Below are 17,985 nucleotides of genomic sequence, written 5' to 3'. Positions count from 1 at the left end.
GATTTCATATAATGAATTGAAATATTTGTGAACACTGGACGACCAAAAGGACCATCCTCCATAGCATGTTTCAATAAGTCCAAAATAAAATTAATTGAATAAGTTATAAAGTTGCTCCCATGCTCGACATTATCCTGGTATTTTTAAAAAATTATATAGCTAAAACAAATCATTACAAATGTTGTTTTAAAAAAAACCTTTCATGTGCATGCGTTGTCTCCAAGTGTGGGTTGTGAGAGGATAGATGCTGATAAATTATTAATAGAGACTCGTTGATCGCTTTTATGTGTTTCAAATTGTTTACACGAGTGAGCTGGATATGGCTCCACCATAGATAATAAAGATATGTATAGGACATAATGGTCTTATCAGCGGTCTTCGAGGGGAACAATTGAGGCCAAATAAAGTATACCTATATCGAGTATCGACTATCATCAATATAAAGGAGCCTCAATTTGCCTTCCCCTCAGCATGGATTAAGGTGTCAACAATCAAAGGATCAACTTGATAATCAAACACTTAAGTTCAGCAACCTGCAACTCAGTATCTTTTTATTCTATGTTTCCTAATAAGTCATACGAAGGTTAGTTAGGTAAACCTATGGTTAGTTGAAGCTACGGTGATGATAGACAACTATCATCACTGGTCGTGAGCTTTGCGATGATATTTTCCTACTAAATATAAAGGTATTCGATATTGTAAGCATAACAATGAAAGAAAATATTTAAATATTATTAATTTGGTTAGGTGAGGTAAGGTGAGGATAGGACAGGAAATTAAACGTTAACTAATTATCATAGTTTTTAACTCGGTCTTAAAGAATGTCAGCTAGAGTTGTACCAGTATTAAAAACTTATATACAGCTAACATTAATTAATGATTTTTTTACCACAACAAATTATAAAATGTAGATAGATATTTGGCTATGTTTTTATTTGCATTTAGACTTTATAGTTCGTAATTTAATACTGACTGTGGACCCAGCCAAACACAATATTATTTTAAATTAAACATTATTTTATGTCCTTCATAAATAACAATCACATAGTAGAGTCCGTACAGGACCTTTTTCTCATTTATTTTCTTTGCATCCTTTATAAATGACATTCATTTTTATACATTTTCTTATACATATATTACGGTGATACACCTCTGGTCATAATAATTGTTCGTATTATTATAATGTAAACAATACCTAGTTTTTGAATTGTAGTTAATATGTATTGCAGTATTTAGCTTCCATCGTATTATCTTGTTTAGTACTATTTCACCCAGATTTCTCAAACAATTTTTTTTGCCTAGCCGGCTATACCTGGGAGTACACTGAGTACCTGTGTACCTACTATATAATTTGAATAGAGGCTGGCTAGGTTCTCTCACGTTCCCCATTCAATTAATTTTTTTTGATTTTTTTATATATAAATTTTTTTAAAACATTTACAACCTGGTGCCACAATTTTTTTTAAATTTTTTATTTGCCTTTTAAATTGGGTTTGCCTGCGGGTTCCCACGTTCCCCTTTCAATTTTGTTTTCATAAATTTAATTCAATTGATTTTAATATGAATATTTTCAAATATGTAAGTCTTCAGAGAATACTAAATGTTTAATTTCACAATAATATTTGTTTTTAATTTTTTTATTGCTTTCTAAAATGCATTTGCCTGCGGGCGCCCACACCCTCTTTCAATTTTTTTTTTTTTTTATGTAACTAGTTGAATTTTTCATATATACTTTTTAAACAACGATAACCTGGTGCCCTCTGAATAATCCAACATTAATTAACTAAATATTTTGAATAGTTTTTTCTCTTTAAGATTCTGGACGTTATAGTTTGAACTTTTTAATGTGTTTTCCTACAGTATAATTTTTTTAAATTTTTTTTTTGTTTTCTGCAATGCTTTTGCCTGCGGGCGCCCACACCCTCCTTCAATTTTTTTTTAGTAATGTGACTAATTGAATTTATTGTAGAGACTTGAACATTGATAACTCCGTTACCTATGAATAATCCTTCTTTAATGAACTATATATTTCTATTAGTTTTTTTCTGTTTAAGATTCTGGACATTTTAGTTTGAAGTGTGTAATGTGTATTCACACAATATAATTAATTTCAATTTTTTTTGTTTTCTAAAATGCATTTGCCTGCGGGCGCCAACACCCTCTTTCAATTTTTTTTTGTTATTTAACTCTAGTTAATGTGTTTTCCTACATTATAATTTTTTTTTAATTTTATTTTGTTTTCTAAAATGCATTTGCCTGCGGGCGCCCACACCATCCTTCAATTTTTTTTTAGTAATGTGAATAGTTGAATTTTTCGTAAGTACATATCTTTTAAACATCTATAACCTGGTGCCCTCTGAATAATCCAACATTAACTGTTTTAGTTTGAAGTTTGTAATGTGTATTCACACAATATAATTAATTTCAATTTTTTTTTGTTTTCTAAAATGCATTTGCCTGCGGGCGCCAACACCCTCTTTCAATTTTTTTTTTGTTATGTAACTAGTTGAATTTTTTGTATATACTTTTTAAACATTGATAACCAGGTGTCCTCTGAATAATCTAACATTATTGAACTAAATATTTTGAATAGTTTTTTCTTTTCTCTTTTCATTGATAACTTAGTGCCCTCTGAATAATCCATCATTAATAAACTAAATATATTTTATAGTTTTTTCTGTTTAAGATTCTGGACGTTATAGTTTGAACTTTTTAATGTCTTTTCCTACATAATAATTTTTTTTTAATTTTTTTTTGTTTTCTAAAATGCATTTGCCTGCGGGCGCCCACACCATCCTTCAATTTTTTTTTAGTTATGTGAATAGTTGAATTTTTCGTAAGTACATATTTTTTAAACATCTATAACCTGGTGCCCTCTGAATAATCCAACATTAATTAACTATATATTTCTATACCTCCCTTCAATTTTTCTTTCATGATTTTAACATTTGACAAATTTTGTAAATATAGATAACTTGGTGCCATTCGAATAATCCATCTTTAATAAACTAATTTTTTTTTAGATTCTGAGCGAAGCGATGAATGTATTGATTTTACAATGATGTGTGTTTTTTTTTTATTATTTTTTTTTATTTTTGTGTCTGTCATCACCTTTTAGGACAATAAAAGTGCTTTGATTTTCTTCAACAGTCACTTTTCTGATAGGAAAGTGAATTTAGTTGGTACTTTGGGGGGTCAAAAGTAAAAATTTCCCAGTAGTTTTCAAAAGCGTCGTGAAAAACAAAAGAAAAATTAAGGAAAAACGGGAATTTTTACGCATAATCTGTTTTCGAGAAAATCGATTTTGGTTTTTGGTGTAACTCTAAAACAAATGACCATAGGGGCATGCAATTTTGACTGAATGTTTATATTAGCATTTTCTATACACCATAACATTTTGAAAATATTTTGACTCTTTTTGAGCTGTTTACGGACATTGTAAGTTTTCAATTTTTTTCGTTTTTTTTTCTATAATATCAATAAAATTTTATCTGTTGAGTAAAAAAGCTTGAAAATTTAATAGAAGGCTCCTAGGTTATTGTTTCAAAGGCAGATGAAAAAAATTAAAAATCCTTAGTCACAGTTTTTATTTATAAGCATTTAAAGTTCAAATTTTGACAAAATACTGAAATATCACGAAAATTAGCAAATTATTTTGAGTTGAGAATTCATAAAAATTTTTCTTTTTAAATCTAAGATTTGAAAATGTAATATAAGATTACTCATAAGTTTGTCTACCTTTATCAAAAAAAAAATATCTACAAGAAACTTAAATTAAATTTTATGAGCGTCTGAAATTTATATTTTTACAACATTTGATATTCACTCGATTTCTCATGTAACAATTTTCTTATTTTATTTTAATTATAAAGCGAATGACTGTAGATACTTGAAAATTTCACTGAATATTTATATTAGCATTTTCTATCCACCATACAATTTTGAAAATATTTTGACTCTTTTTGAGCCTTTTACGGACATTGTCAGTTTTCAATTTGAAACAAAAAAATTTTATCTGTTAAGTAAAAAAGCGTGAACATTTAATAAAAGGCTCCTGATATATCGTTCTAATAGCAGTTGAAAAATATTAAAAATACATAGGCACAACTTTTTTTTATAAGCATTTAAAGTTTAAATTTTGACAACATTTATCAAATTTATAATTTATTAATTATTTTGTAGTTAAAAATGTATAAAATGTTAAATTTTATGGCTAAGGATTTAAAATTTAAAACAAGGTTCCGCGTAAATAGGTTATACATAAATTACTTTATTCACAATAATATCATCAAATATACTTAGTAATATCATAGGCTGACGGACCGTTTTCGCTCAGAATCGTTTTTTTATACAATGATATTATATCATTGAATTCAAATTTAACACCATCCATTACAGTGATCCACTTCTAACCTACTGTACAGCAGAGTGACATCCACTTATCCACCTTTTTTCTTTTTAAGATTCTGGGCATTTTAGTTTGTACTTTTTAATGTGTATTCCTACATTAACTTTTTTTCCACATTTTTTTTTGTTTTCTAAAATGCATTTGCCTGCGGGCACCCACACCCTCTTTCAATTTTTTTTTAGTAATGTGACTAGTTGAATTTTTTGTATAATCTTGAACATTGATAACTTGGTGCACTTTGAATAATCCATCATTAATGAACTAAATATTTCTATTAGTTTTTTTCTGTTTAAGATTCTGGACATTTTGGTTTGAACTTTGTAATGTGTATTCCTACAATATAATTAATTTCAATTTTTTTTTGTTTTCTAAAATGCATTTGCCTGCGGGCGCCGACACCCTCTTTCAATTTTTTTTTTTTTTTGTTATGTAACTAGTTGAATTTTTTGTATATACTTTTTAAACATTGATAACCAGGTGTCCTCTGAATAATCCATCATTAATGAACTAAATATTTCTATTAGTTTTTTTCTGTTTAAGATTCTGGACATTTTAGTTTGAACTTTTTAATGTGTTTTCCTACAGTATAATTTTTTTAAATTTTTTTTTTGTTTTCTGCAATGCTTTTGCCTGCGGGCGCCCACACCCTCCTTCAATTTTTTTTTAGTAATGTGACTAGTTTAATGTTTTGTATAGACTTGAACATTGATAACTTCGTTGCCTATAAATAATCCTTCTTTAATGAACTATATATTTCTATTAGTTTTTTTCTGTTTAAGATTCTGGACATTTTAGTTTGAAGTTTTTAATGTGTATTCACACAATATAATTAATTTTAAAATTTTTTTTTGTTTTCTAAAATGCATTTGCCTTTTGGCGCCAACACCTCCCTTCAATTTTTTTTTATGATTTTAACATTAGCCAAATTTTTAAATATTGATAACCTGGTGCATTTCTACAGAAACATTTTTTCCACATTTATTTTTTGGTTTTTAAAATACGTTTGCCTGTGTGCACCAACTCCCTCTTTCACTTTTTTTTTTGTTATTTAACTCTTGTTGAATTTTTCGTATATACTTTTTAAACATCGATAACAATTATAATTTTTTCTCTTTAAGATTCTGGACATTTTAGTTTGAAGTTTGTAATGTGTATTCACGCAATAAAATTAATTTCAATTTTTTTTTGTTTTCTTAAATGCAATTTTTTTTAGTCATGATGTGACTAGTTGAATTTTTTGTATAGACTTGAACATTGATAACTTGTTTCCCTATGAATATTCCTTCTTTAATGAACTAAATATTTTTAATATTTTTTTCTGATTAAGATTCTGGATATTTTAGTTTGAACTCTTTAATGTGTGTTCCTACTATATATTTAATTTTGTCTACATTGATAACCTGATACCTTTTGTATTATCATTCTATAGTGAGCTTATCATTTTGAGAAGTTTTTCTGTTTAAGATTCTGGGCATTTTAGTTTGTACTTTGTAATATGTATTCCTAAAGTAAAATTTTTTCCACATTTTTTTTTTGGTTTTCTAAAATGCATTTGCCTGCGGTCGCCTGCAACACTTTCCTTCAATTTTTTTTTTAGTTATGTGACTAGTCGAATATTTTATTATATGATTAGGTATATTATTTACCTATATTATAATATGATTCAATAATAGTTATCTTATAAAGTTCAAAATAATTTTGAAAAATTGTTTAGTTTTTTTGGTGTATTCTTTTTTCTTTTGTAAGTGAATATCATTCTTGTCTTGACATAATGTGTTATGATATATTTGGTTAATATTTGACTGTGTATTGTGCAACCAACTTTTGTCAAAAATGTTGTTTCTATATTTCTTCAATAACTACAAATTATATTAGAAAAATAAACGGTGAAAAATGTATATGAAGTTTTTAAATTGAAATGCAACATTACAAACATGATTTTTTACGATATTTTTTTTAAATTTAACTTGGCTCATTTTATTAATATTTGATTTTTTATTAAATATCAATTTTTTATTCATTGCAACTGATTTTTTATCCCATTTAGGTTTCTTAGATATAAGTTTTTATTTTCTTTGGTTTTTGATTGAAATTACATTTTATTTAATATCAATTTTTATTTAGCTGATTTTTTCTTCTATTAAATTTTTTTATTCCCTAAAGATATTTTTTAAATTTTTTTATTAGTTTTTCGACCAACTTCTATTTAGGAATAAATTAGGGAAGAATGACTTACAATTATTAAATTCATGCTTACAAATACTTACAAATTGCGCATGACGATTTGGACAGTCAAAGTTCAAAAAACTCGACAAAGCACGGCCAACTTCTTTTTGGGATAATTAAGGAAAGGATGACTTACAAATTCTAAATTCATGCTTACAAATTGCGCATAACGATTTGGAGTAGTCAAAAACTTTGAAATGCCAAAACGGCCAAGTTTCGCGGAAATTAGCCGTGATTTAAACTTTTGAGGATAATTGAAAACGGCTGTATTTACAAATTACCAAATTGTGCTTACAAATACTTACAAATTATTGACAAAATTTGGAGCCAAAATTTTGGCTTAGTGCGGCCAATTTCACGGACCCCATTTTGTCGGCTTCATAATTTATTATTACATTGTAGGAATAGCGGCGAGTCGTCTATCTAGTATTTTTATATATCTGTATGTACGCTGTACGGGAGCGGCCATAGACCTATAAACTAATGGACTGCTCTTAGAGAGAGAGGTCAGGGGTTCGATATGGAGTAAAAGAGAAAAGAGAACGTGGGGGAAATATAGTATTAGTTTCGTACGTCAATGATTACCCCCTTGAGGTTCTTTCTCTCTTTTCTCTTTTCGTTCTTTCTTCTTTCTTTCTCTTATATGATTCCCGTGCATTGATGGCAGGGCGGTGTGGAATGCGCTGTCCATTAGTTTATAGGTCTATTGGAGCTGCTATCATAAGAATGTTCATAACCACGGTCTTCTAAGACCGTGCTCATAACACTTTTATCAATTTAATTTTTATCATTTACACTTCTTTATCTATGCTTTACAGAAAATATTTGGCATTGGGAATTCAATTCAGATTTCAGTTCAACAGTTCTACTTTATTTCGTTAAAATTTTAATTATTCTTTAGTAGGTTTTTAAGTAAGTAATTCTTTGTATTTCAAAAAATTGTCAACGTTTTAAAATAATATAACAAGGTTATGATCTAAGAGCATTTTCCATGTCATTATTTTATTTAATTCATAGAAAAGAGATAAATTTAAGCAATGCTAGTAATATGTAACTTATTATTATAATGTAGACCACAGAGTAGTTAAAATGCCATCTATTCTGTGACAGGACTATCAATTCATACAGGCATATAAATATTCACCTTATTATTTTATTTACCGATATTGACAATCAAAATCTACCAGCTTTAAACTATCAATTCTATCTGTGTGGTGTTATTATTGTAGATTTTTGTTTTTCAGTTGTTGTTACTATCTCTTACTGCGTAAATCATCTCTAAGGACAGATGCTTTTCGAGATGGCACTGGAGGCGACGATTGATCAACAAAACATGGCATTCAACCCGGCTAAATTACATTCTTCCATAAAGATACCGTTTCCGAAATCATCGTCGATTGAAAACGAATACTTTGTGTATCATCAGGCCGATCTGTTTACTCAGAGTTTCTCGGCGATTGAGGGAATACGCCGCATGGGAAAACTGTGCGATGTCACACTGAAAGTTAGCCAATTTACAGAAAATAGCTATTATTTTTTATTTAATATTTTAAACTAGGTAACCAATTGTTTTTAATTAGGTAGAAAACATGTCATTTAGTGCCCATCGCATAGTGTTAGCTGCCACGGTACCGTATTTTAATGCTATGTTTACACACAACATGATTGAAAGTACCCAGAAAGATATTGTGATGCATGGAATTGATCCTGAGTAAGATTTGTTTAAAAACAAAGGAAATTCATAAATATAATAAAGAAGCTACCAATAAATAATGTTTAATTTTTTTTATTATAGAGCATTGGAAGCATTGATTAATTTTGCTTACAGTGGTCGAATATCAATAAATGTCAATAACGTTCAGTCACTATTAATTGGAGCTTCATTTTTGCAGTTGAAATGGGTACGAAATGCTTGTGCAACGTTCATTAAAGAAAGGTACCTAATTAAAATTAAAATTTTTGAAGTACATATGTTACTCAACAACTATATATTCTATTATGGTTCAATTGTTTTTTGTGAGATATTTGTTTCAAAATAATGTAAAGTATTTGAAAAAATAAAAAATAATTCTTGATACAGTAAAAATATTAATTTGAAATTATAAAACTGTATCAAGATTTTCAAGGAGTGTATCAATATGTATTGCCTGAATATTGAACAATCAAGAAGTTGCATGTGTGGTATATTAGCAAAATGTATGACCCGTATCAAACTGACTTTGATACAAGTCAGTACATATCAAATTTTGCTTCTTGAAAATCGTTTATATATTGTAGGTATAAAACAAATAAGTAGTAAAAATATTTTTGTAATATGTAGTCATATGTTTAAAATAGTGTATTCATGATTAAAATAATACATTATTTTAACCATAAGCTTACCCTAACTATGTTATTGAGGTAACTTAAAAGTGAATAAACTTCATTAGTTACCACAAATTAACAAAAACTTTTTTAATAGTCAAAATATTCTAATTCATTCTAAAGTATTTATGCAATCTATAAGGGTTGGTTATCTATATAAATTTATATAATGTTATTTTATTATTTGCATACCTAATATAAAAGGTGATTCTTTTACCTTGTAACACTCAACCTAACATAAACCTAACCTAACACTAACCTAACCGTACCACTCCACTACGCTCATCTAAACTTTAAATACTTATAACTCATAAACTATTTGCCCTAAATTCAATTTGTATGAATCAAAATACTTAGAAAAATATTCTGCTTTGTAATATAAAATTAAAACTATGTTGTCATTCCAAAAAGTAAAAAACTTGAAAAATTATAAGGATAAAAAATATTTAAAAATATAAATTTTTAATAAAATCGTTGTTTTTTTAAGAACTTGAGACTATGTAAAAAAATATTTTCAAAAACATTAATACTTTTTGAAATAATGAGTGTTTCATGATAAAAAAATCACCCTTTATAATATATAATTGTACTTGTTCTGAAGATAATAATAATAATGTAATTTGCTGTCACATCATATTTTAACATGAATGTTAAATAAATATATTATAACATTGTTGTACCATGGTGTTTACGAATGTTATACTTCAAAGTTCAAATATGTATAATATACACAAATCTAAAGTTTAAAATTCAAATAAATGTTGTACCTATATTTTGGTTATTGGTTTCTTTACCTAATGGTATAACTCATAATGATGTATTACATTTTAGGTTTCATCAAAATAATGTTTTAAAAGTGCGTACATTAGCTGATTCATTGGGATGCTTTGGCTTAATGACTGATTCTAATAGATATATAGCTCAGTATTTTCCTGATATATCACTATCTGAAGACTTCTTAAATCTTAATATTTCTGAAATAATTGACATAGTCAATAAAGATGAGCTACAAGCATCTGAAGAACAGGTACCTAATATTAATTTTACAACAATGAAGTAAAATATCAAATCAAAAAGTAACTATTTACATTTTTTTTTTTAGGTCTTCGAAGCAACTATTCGCTGGGTGAAACAAGATGAATTAAGACAAGAATGTTTTCCTCAATTGCTTGCTGCTGTAAGATTACCATTACTTTCACCTCATTACTTGGCTGATAGAGTTGCTACTGAAGAATTAATTAGATCATCTCACGAATGCAGGTTAAGAATTCTTGCAGTTTATAAGTGCTCCTGGGTCTAGAAATATAAATGATTATATTTTATTTGTTATGTATAATGATTTTTAGAATTTTCATATTGCATTAATATTTACTTACTTATGCGCTAAAATTGATTTAAACTATTGAGATTTATCCAGTGTTTATATTTTAGAAAGCAAATGACTCCAAATAAATTACTGTTAATGTGTTGAAATACTTTAAGAAAATATAATTTTATTTATTATCTAATTTTCCAATTGATTGATACAGTTAATTTAAATTAATCAGTTCATATTATAATAGTTTTGTATAATTTTTAAATATTGTTGGTTCGCAAATTTAATCAATTGATTGACAACTGACAAGGACATTATCATACATTTGTGTAAGACAGTCAAAATCAAAATTCCGTAGTGATTTATACTTACCAAATCTTATGATCCAACGCAATTATTTTTACCTAATATTATAATAGTGTAATTTGTTATATTGTAATAAGATTGATTATAATATATCACATTTATTTATTTATTGTTTAGAGATTTATTAGATGAAGCTAAAGACTACCATTTAATGCCTGAAAGAAGACTTTTGTTACAAAGCTTTCGCACTAGACCTCGCTGTGTCAGTTATATTCGTGGACACATTTATGCTGTTGGTGGACTTACAAAATCAGGTATTTGTGTATTTAAATAATTTGGATAACATTTCTTATCTTTATAATAAAACATTACAATTTTTGATTTTAGGTGATTCACTAAGTACTGTAGAAGTCTATAATCCCTTGACTGAACGATGGGAGCTTGCAGAAGCTATGAGCATACTACGTAGTAGAGTTGGAGTAGCTGTATTAAATAATAAATTATATGCATTTGGAGGCTATAATGGAATAGAAAGACTATCTTCAGTAGAAGTATTTGATCCTGCAACAAAATCTTGGAATATAGTTTCACCAATGCATCGAAAGCGCAGGTCAGTTATTCTGATACATAACAGATTTATACATGATAGCATTCAATTTTCTATTTATCTTTAATGAATGTGTCCGGTTCTTGTATATATCAAAATATTGCCAAAAATTAAATATTATATTATATTTTAGCGCCCTTGGAGCAGCTGCACTAAATGATCGACTATACGTTTGTGGAGGTTTTGATGGAGTCAGTTCATTAAATATTGTTGAATGTTATCAACCCGATTTAGATCGCTGGACAATCATTACACCAATGCAAAAACATCGAAGTGCTGGCGGCGTAGTTGCATTTGATGGTTATATTTATATTCTTGGAGGTCACGATGGACTAAGTATTTTTGACTCCGTAAGTTGATAATGATAAAAAAGCAATAACAATTAATAATACATACAATTATATAATATGTACTTTAAAATAGGTATCAAAATATGCATAATTCGCCATAAAAATTAAAATACAATAAATAATATGTATAGCAGTCTGCAAAATTTAAAAATAAGTAAATAAATTACTATAAAATCTTAATACATAAAAATTTGATTTCTTGTTCTAGGTTCCATCTAAAATTGAAGTCATCTTACTTTATTTTTATAATGCAAATTTCCACAAAATAAAGTTTTTAAAAAATATATCCTTTATATATAAAACAAATTTGCAAAAATAAGTTCATAACACAAAATTCTTTACAATTCTTGAAGTAATAGATGTAATTCCATAAACATTATCCCTTTAATAATGATAAAAAAGAATTACAATCATTGTTCTATTAGTAGATAAAATTTTATTTTTCTAACAGGTTGAACGATATGATACTTATACAGGTCAATGGCTATCTGTTACACCTATGCTAATAAAACGTTGTCGCTTAGGAGTGGCCACATTGAATGGTAAACTTTATGCATGTGGTGGATATGATGGATCAACATTTTTACAAACTGTTGAAGAATATGATCCTCAGACGGACAAGTAATAACTTATAAAACATGATGTTTAGTTAAAGTGTAGTTTAATTTACTATTGTGGTTCTATAGGTGGAGATTTGTGGCTTCAATGAACGTGACAAGGAGCCGCGTGGCGTTGGTAGCCAATGCTGGAAAATTGTGGGCTATTGGTGGGTATGATGGATTTTTGAATCTACCCACTGTAGAAGTGTATGATCCGAAAGCTGACTGCTGGACATTTGCAGCTTCCATGTGTGCCCATGAAGGTGGAGTCGGAGTCGGTGTCATACCCATACAAGAGCCCGAAGTTCCATGAATATGTATGTCTGTTGTGGTTAATATAATAATAACATTACCATCTATTATACCTACCCCCAATGCGAGCGGTAGAATAGGTAACAAATGGAATTTGTAAAAACAAAAACAATGTTATACATCATATTATTTACGTTGAATGATCGTTTTTGTCACATTTTGGAAGACGATATCACTGTGCAAACCATATTCAATTATTTAATTGTTTATCAAACACTCGTTCTAAATAAGGTACCAGGTGATATAATAAAAGTTGTATCCGACCCAAATTCAGATTATATAAGCTTGAATTGGTGTGATCAGTTTCATGTATTGCATGTCCTTATGTCCTTTGAAAATATTTAAATTGTACCACTTCTTGCCAACAATTAAATATTGCTTCTTACTGGTTTTAATTAGGTCAAACTTTCTTGTATACTATATAGGTTAAGAACCTGTATTTTATTTTTGTTTGCCCTCTCTTGTTTATTATATTCCCAGTTTTATATACAAAAATGCTTAAATGATAAATGTATATGGGACATACTGTTGTATTAAGTAACCAGAGGTGTTTTACAATACTAAATCGAACATAAATACTAGTGTATATTAGTACATAATGTTATCGTTAAATTATATCAGCTGATTTTTTTATCATTGAACACTCATTATTTTAAAAAATATAAGTTTAAAAAAAAAATGTTTACATTGTTTTTAGTTGCAAAAAACCATTTTTATAAAATATACGTTTTAAACATTTTTTTAGGTTTCTTACTTTTTTGAATGACAACACAGTTTTGAAGTATTTTGATACATACAAATTGAATTTAGGAGTTAAGACAAGTAATTTATGAGACCTAAGAATTTAAAATTTAGATGAGTGGAGTGGAGTGGTATGTGGTTACCCCCTCAAAATGTTGGTGCACTACTCCACTCATGTAAACTTTAAAGAGGTAATTATAATTTATAAACTACTCGTTCTAAATTCGATTCTCATACATCGAAATACTCGGCAAAATATCCTGCTTTTGAAGATGAAGTTAAAACGGTACGTTGTAATTCAAAAAAGTAAAAACCTAAAAAATTATAATGATGAAGAATATTTTTATAAACAAATACTTTTTGAATAATGGGTGTTCTTTGTTATATGAATCACCCAGTATAAATAACATACAGTTAATTTTGAAGCAATTTTATTGTTCTAACCTAAAACTGTAAAACTTGTTACTCTCCATTCCTAAAAATGTTGTTATTTTGTTTTAAAATGTATAGCATAATGAGTTATGACTAATAATATTATATAATATTACCTATGTTTTCTAAACCTATGTTGGTTTTGTACTCTTATAAGATTGTTTTTTTTATATATTATATATATATTATATGTGTTAAAAGTGATGTGATGAAAAGTTTTTCCTTTATATTAGATTTTTTTTTTAATATGTAATAAATAGGTATTATAAACTTGTTTGTACTTTATAATACTTATTACATAATCAATAAATTTAAAAAAAATAAAATGAGACGATTATCATTTATCACATACATTGCATATTATTTAACTCTTACAATATCTTCCTATCATTACTATCAGCTATAAAAAATAATAATAACGATATAATACCAATTATTACCTTACATCATTCGGAACAGGGCTATATATCCATATTGCTAATAAAATGAAAAAAAATTTTATTTCATGTATTTAATATATATGTTTGTAATTGTAAGAATACTTTTTAGGTATTGATTTGGAGCCACGGTTTCCTAGAAACTATACAACATGATTATAATGGCACCTCTGGGTTATTTCCAGAATAACATGTTGTAACACAGTGGTATATTTAGGAATCTTTCAAGGAGAGGGTCCAGCTAATTTTCCAAACACATTTAGGTATTTATGAGTTCAATGGGGGGGGGGGGGGGGCAGTGGTGTAACTAGAACTTTGATTGCCTGTGGCAAAATAATCCAGTGGGCCCTTGGTCATACAATTTTGTAATATGAAGAGTACCTATGCACTTACTCACACAATTTATATTTAGATACACCCCTGCTAAAATATTTAATAAAAAATTAAAAACTTATTTATTAAACAATTATGAATAATATGGTCACTTTTTATGACACATTATAATATGTATCTCATTTTTTAAAAATAATATAGGTAAATAAGGTAATAGTAAAATATTTAAAATATTTAATTTTATTTTCAAGAGGAACATCACTAAAAAAACAACTTATTTTAGGCAGTTTTGATAGTTTTACTTGTTCTTCCATTTTTTTACGCTTTTCATAGCTATACTATATAGGTAATTTTTTCGACATGATCACTATATTTATTTCGATTAACGGGTGACGACTGACAACAGAATGACTAATGACAAAATAATATCGAAAAACGACGGCTGTTTCAATAATGGTGATCTGTTTTTTTGATTCACCACATTTTTTGAAGGGCCCTCCCTCCCTCTGAGCCCGTGGCACTTGCCCACTATGCCACCCTATCGGTACGCCGCTGGGGGGGGGGTCTGGACCACATCTGACTTATTCAAATATAATTTTAATTTGAAATTGTCATACCTTCCAAATACATTTTGTATATTATATTACGAGGAAGTTAATCCCGCTGCATTGTCTCCGTCTTACTAACTCATAACATAGACAATTGGACGTTCAGAATTTTCGTAAATTTTATAATGCTCATTACCCGTTTCAAAATTGAAACTTAAGTTGAAAAAGTTAATTTCAACATAGTTGTATTATTAAAACGAAAGATCATATGAACCATTTCGCAGGTTACCTGTAGACCACCCGAGAACCAATTTGGTAATTAGAAACAAACCCGTAGTCGTCCGTTCTCCAACTTAATATAAATAGATAGACGACTTATATGGCCATAATATAACAATTGACAAGAATTCGGGTGCCAAAAGATCACATATTTTATTATTATATTATTATTTATTATAAAGTTTCGCAGTTCGCACCTCATTTCCGATATCATATTGAGTTAAACTTGCTGGTTGATTGTAGAGTTAGTTTAGAAACTAGAAAGTAGGTAAGTATAGGTACCTGAATAGGTTGAGATAACTTATAAGTTAAAGTTAATTTCTCCGTACCACCTTTTATCCTTAATTAATTTTAAAGTCCCTCAAAGACGTTCTAGATCCATGCACGCTTCCTTCTTATCACGTCTTCTACAGTGTAGAATCTACACCACTACCTACCTAACTATAGTTATATATCAAATGGACCACCCACTCAGTCACTCAGAGTCTCAGACGCTTTAGTGTCTCACACTCTCACCTATGACAAATTCCTTTGCGGACCGCCATTTTATAGTGTAGTGATGGTATAGATTTTTATTAATTTTCGACGTTATAATGTTTATATAACATAATATGTTATATGTTCATAATCACAACATTTTCTTATTATTGTTAATTTTTAATTTTGATTGTGACTACCTACATTTTACTTTTGTTGTACCTAACCTATAAATTGTATTTTTGTGTTCAAAGAACGAACCCGTGTAAATAATAAATAAAATAAAATATTACTTGAAGACCGTATTTTCAAATTATTGAGATTTTTTATACCTACTACTTAAGAATAGGCAGTCTTGCAGCGATTCAAACTTCTGTTATTCGAATGAGAACTCACATTTTTTATTGTAAACTATTTAGTGGATACTGGATACCTACTTAATTGTAAATCTGAAATAGTAGTTTCACAGATATTAAAATGTTTAAATTAAGGATAATACTATAATGGTCCTTAAAAATGGCTTTACTAATTATAAAATATTTTGATGGATTAATATTAATTAGGTACTAACATTTTCAAACCACTATAGTCACAATATTTTCTAAACGTATTGTTATTATCTTTAGTACAAAAAGTTAAAAAAAAAGTAATACTACTCGTTAAAATTTTGATTTTGATACGTTAACATTTTCCGAAAAATCATGCACTAAATAATGTACCTACAGTATAATAGAGGGTTCTCATTTTAAAAACCGACATTGTATATTATATTATTTTGTATCTCGACAGGACGCTCCTTAATTAATAAGTGGTATGAATAGTATTGAAACATTCTATGGAAATGTACTTTTGTATTTCCAATAATATGGTTTATTGAGTGGTTTAAGAGAAAATACACATATTATCAATATTGTAGAAGAAAGTTAATTTATGTCTGTATAAAAGTCAATTTTAAATATTTTAATTACTAAACTCAATAATTCAAATTGAAAAAGTAAAATATCACAAGTTTTAGAGTTAAATATTGGACTTTGAAAATAAAATATCGAAAATCGACTCCTATACAAACCTAGATAAACTTCTTCTCTTCAATTTGTATAATAGGTGTGCATACTGCAATGTCACTCAGTAAGGTATATTATTGGAAATACGAAACTAAGTTTCAGTGTTTCACTAAAATTCACATTAGTAATAATAGCGTGTAAAATGCTGAATAACTGACATGTGCGTGCACGCGCGGGTGAGCTTCGCTATTTTTTTTACACACAGTCACTCACACTAATGATCACTTACTACGCACATATTTACATGATCCGCTAGCACACAAATAGAAAATTGCCTATATTGAACTTCATACTTCTACGGTCAGTATGCATACCCCTTATAAAGAATTTGAAAATATAGTGTTATAGTAAATTTTTAAATTCCAAAAATTAGATTTTGATTAACTGCATTATTTATGAATAAAGGGTGAGCATGTTTGTCGAATCATCCTGTATAATAAATAGAGAACAAATATCGGTTAAATATGTGTTCATATGTACGGTACATCAGTGGCGTGACGAAGGACTTTATTTGAGGGTATCCTGGAGACTAGGGACATTTCACATATAGTAAATAATTTATTAAGTACACACTAAGACTAAGCTAATCATTCTCAGTTACCATTTAAGTAAATACGTAATTATTTATATAAGTATTTATAATTACCAGTGGTCGAAATGGCTCAAGATAAGTGGAGGGATGCCTTACAATTTAGATTTCCTGATATCATTATAACATTCTTCGCACCTTGTATAATATTTTTTTTATAGTTCACGTTTTGTTCATGCATCAAAACACTACAATCTTTTTTTATCATAAATAATCTTTAAAATTAAACAAATAAATACATTTTTTCGAATTTTAGTCAAAACTGATTTTTATTTCTAATATTTTTCTGTATAGATTTAAGGTTATATAGTTATATTTGTAATTTGTACTAAAAATATGATATGTAGATATGTAATATTATAACAAAATCTATTAATATTCAAGTAAAACATTTTTTCTACTTAATTTAGCATTTGCACTTTTTCTTAATTAAGTAATAAGAGTAAATAAAAAAAAAACTTAAGGAGTAACAGTATTCTATCCATGGGCTAAATTTAGAAATTGATCGACTCGCACATATTACAATTTACAGAATATCTACTTATTAGTTATCAACAAGATATTGTCAGAAATTACGTTTAGATATTTTAGCATATTG

General features: G+C 28.0%; 1 protein-coding gene across 4 annotated transcripts; it reads left to right on the top strand.

The window, feature by feature from the left end:
• Positions 1-7,314: 7,314 nt before the first annotated feature.
• Positions 7,315-14,001, top strand: LOC132945342 (kelch-like protein 18). Of its 4 annotated transcripts, none has more exons than XM_061015055.1 (11): positions 7,315-7,534; positions 7,879-8,138; positions 8,215-8,345; positions 8,430-8,570; positions 9,830-10,025; positions 10,101-10,258; positions 10,797-10,933; positions 11,007-11,229; positions 11,360-11,576; positions 12,028-12,197; positions 12,263-14,001. In XM_061015055.1, exons 2-11 carry the CDS (start codon positions 7,923-7,925, stop codon positions 12,486-12,488), a joined length of 1,815 nt encoding a protein of 604 aa, XP_060871038.1. In that variant the 5' UTR covers positions 7,315-7,534; positions 7,879-7,922; the 3' UTR covers positions 12,489-14,001. The 4 variants fall into 4 exon arrangements, with proteins under 4 accessions (XP_060871038.1, XP_060871037.1, XP_060871036.1 ...); XM_061015054.1 differs by having other exon boundaries at positions 7,315-7,602; XM_061015053.1 differs by having other exon boundaries at positions 7,316-7,546.
• The last annotated feature ends 3,984 nt before the right edge of the window (positions 14,002-17,985 follow it).

This window comes from Metopolophium dirhodum, chromosome 5, assembly GCF_019925205.1.
Source record: "Metopolophium dirhodum isolate CAU chromosome 5, ASM1992520v1, whole genome shotgun sequence".
Lineage (NCBI taxonomy): Eukaryota > Metazoa > Arthropoda > Insecta > Hemiptera > Aphididae > Metopolophium > Metopolophium dirhodum.
Note: the sequence above shows the minus strand (reverse complement) of the source record. Positions and strands in the feature narration are given on the sequence as shown.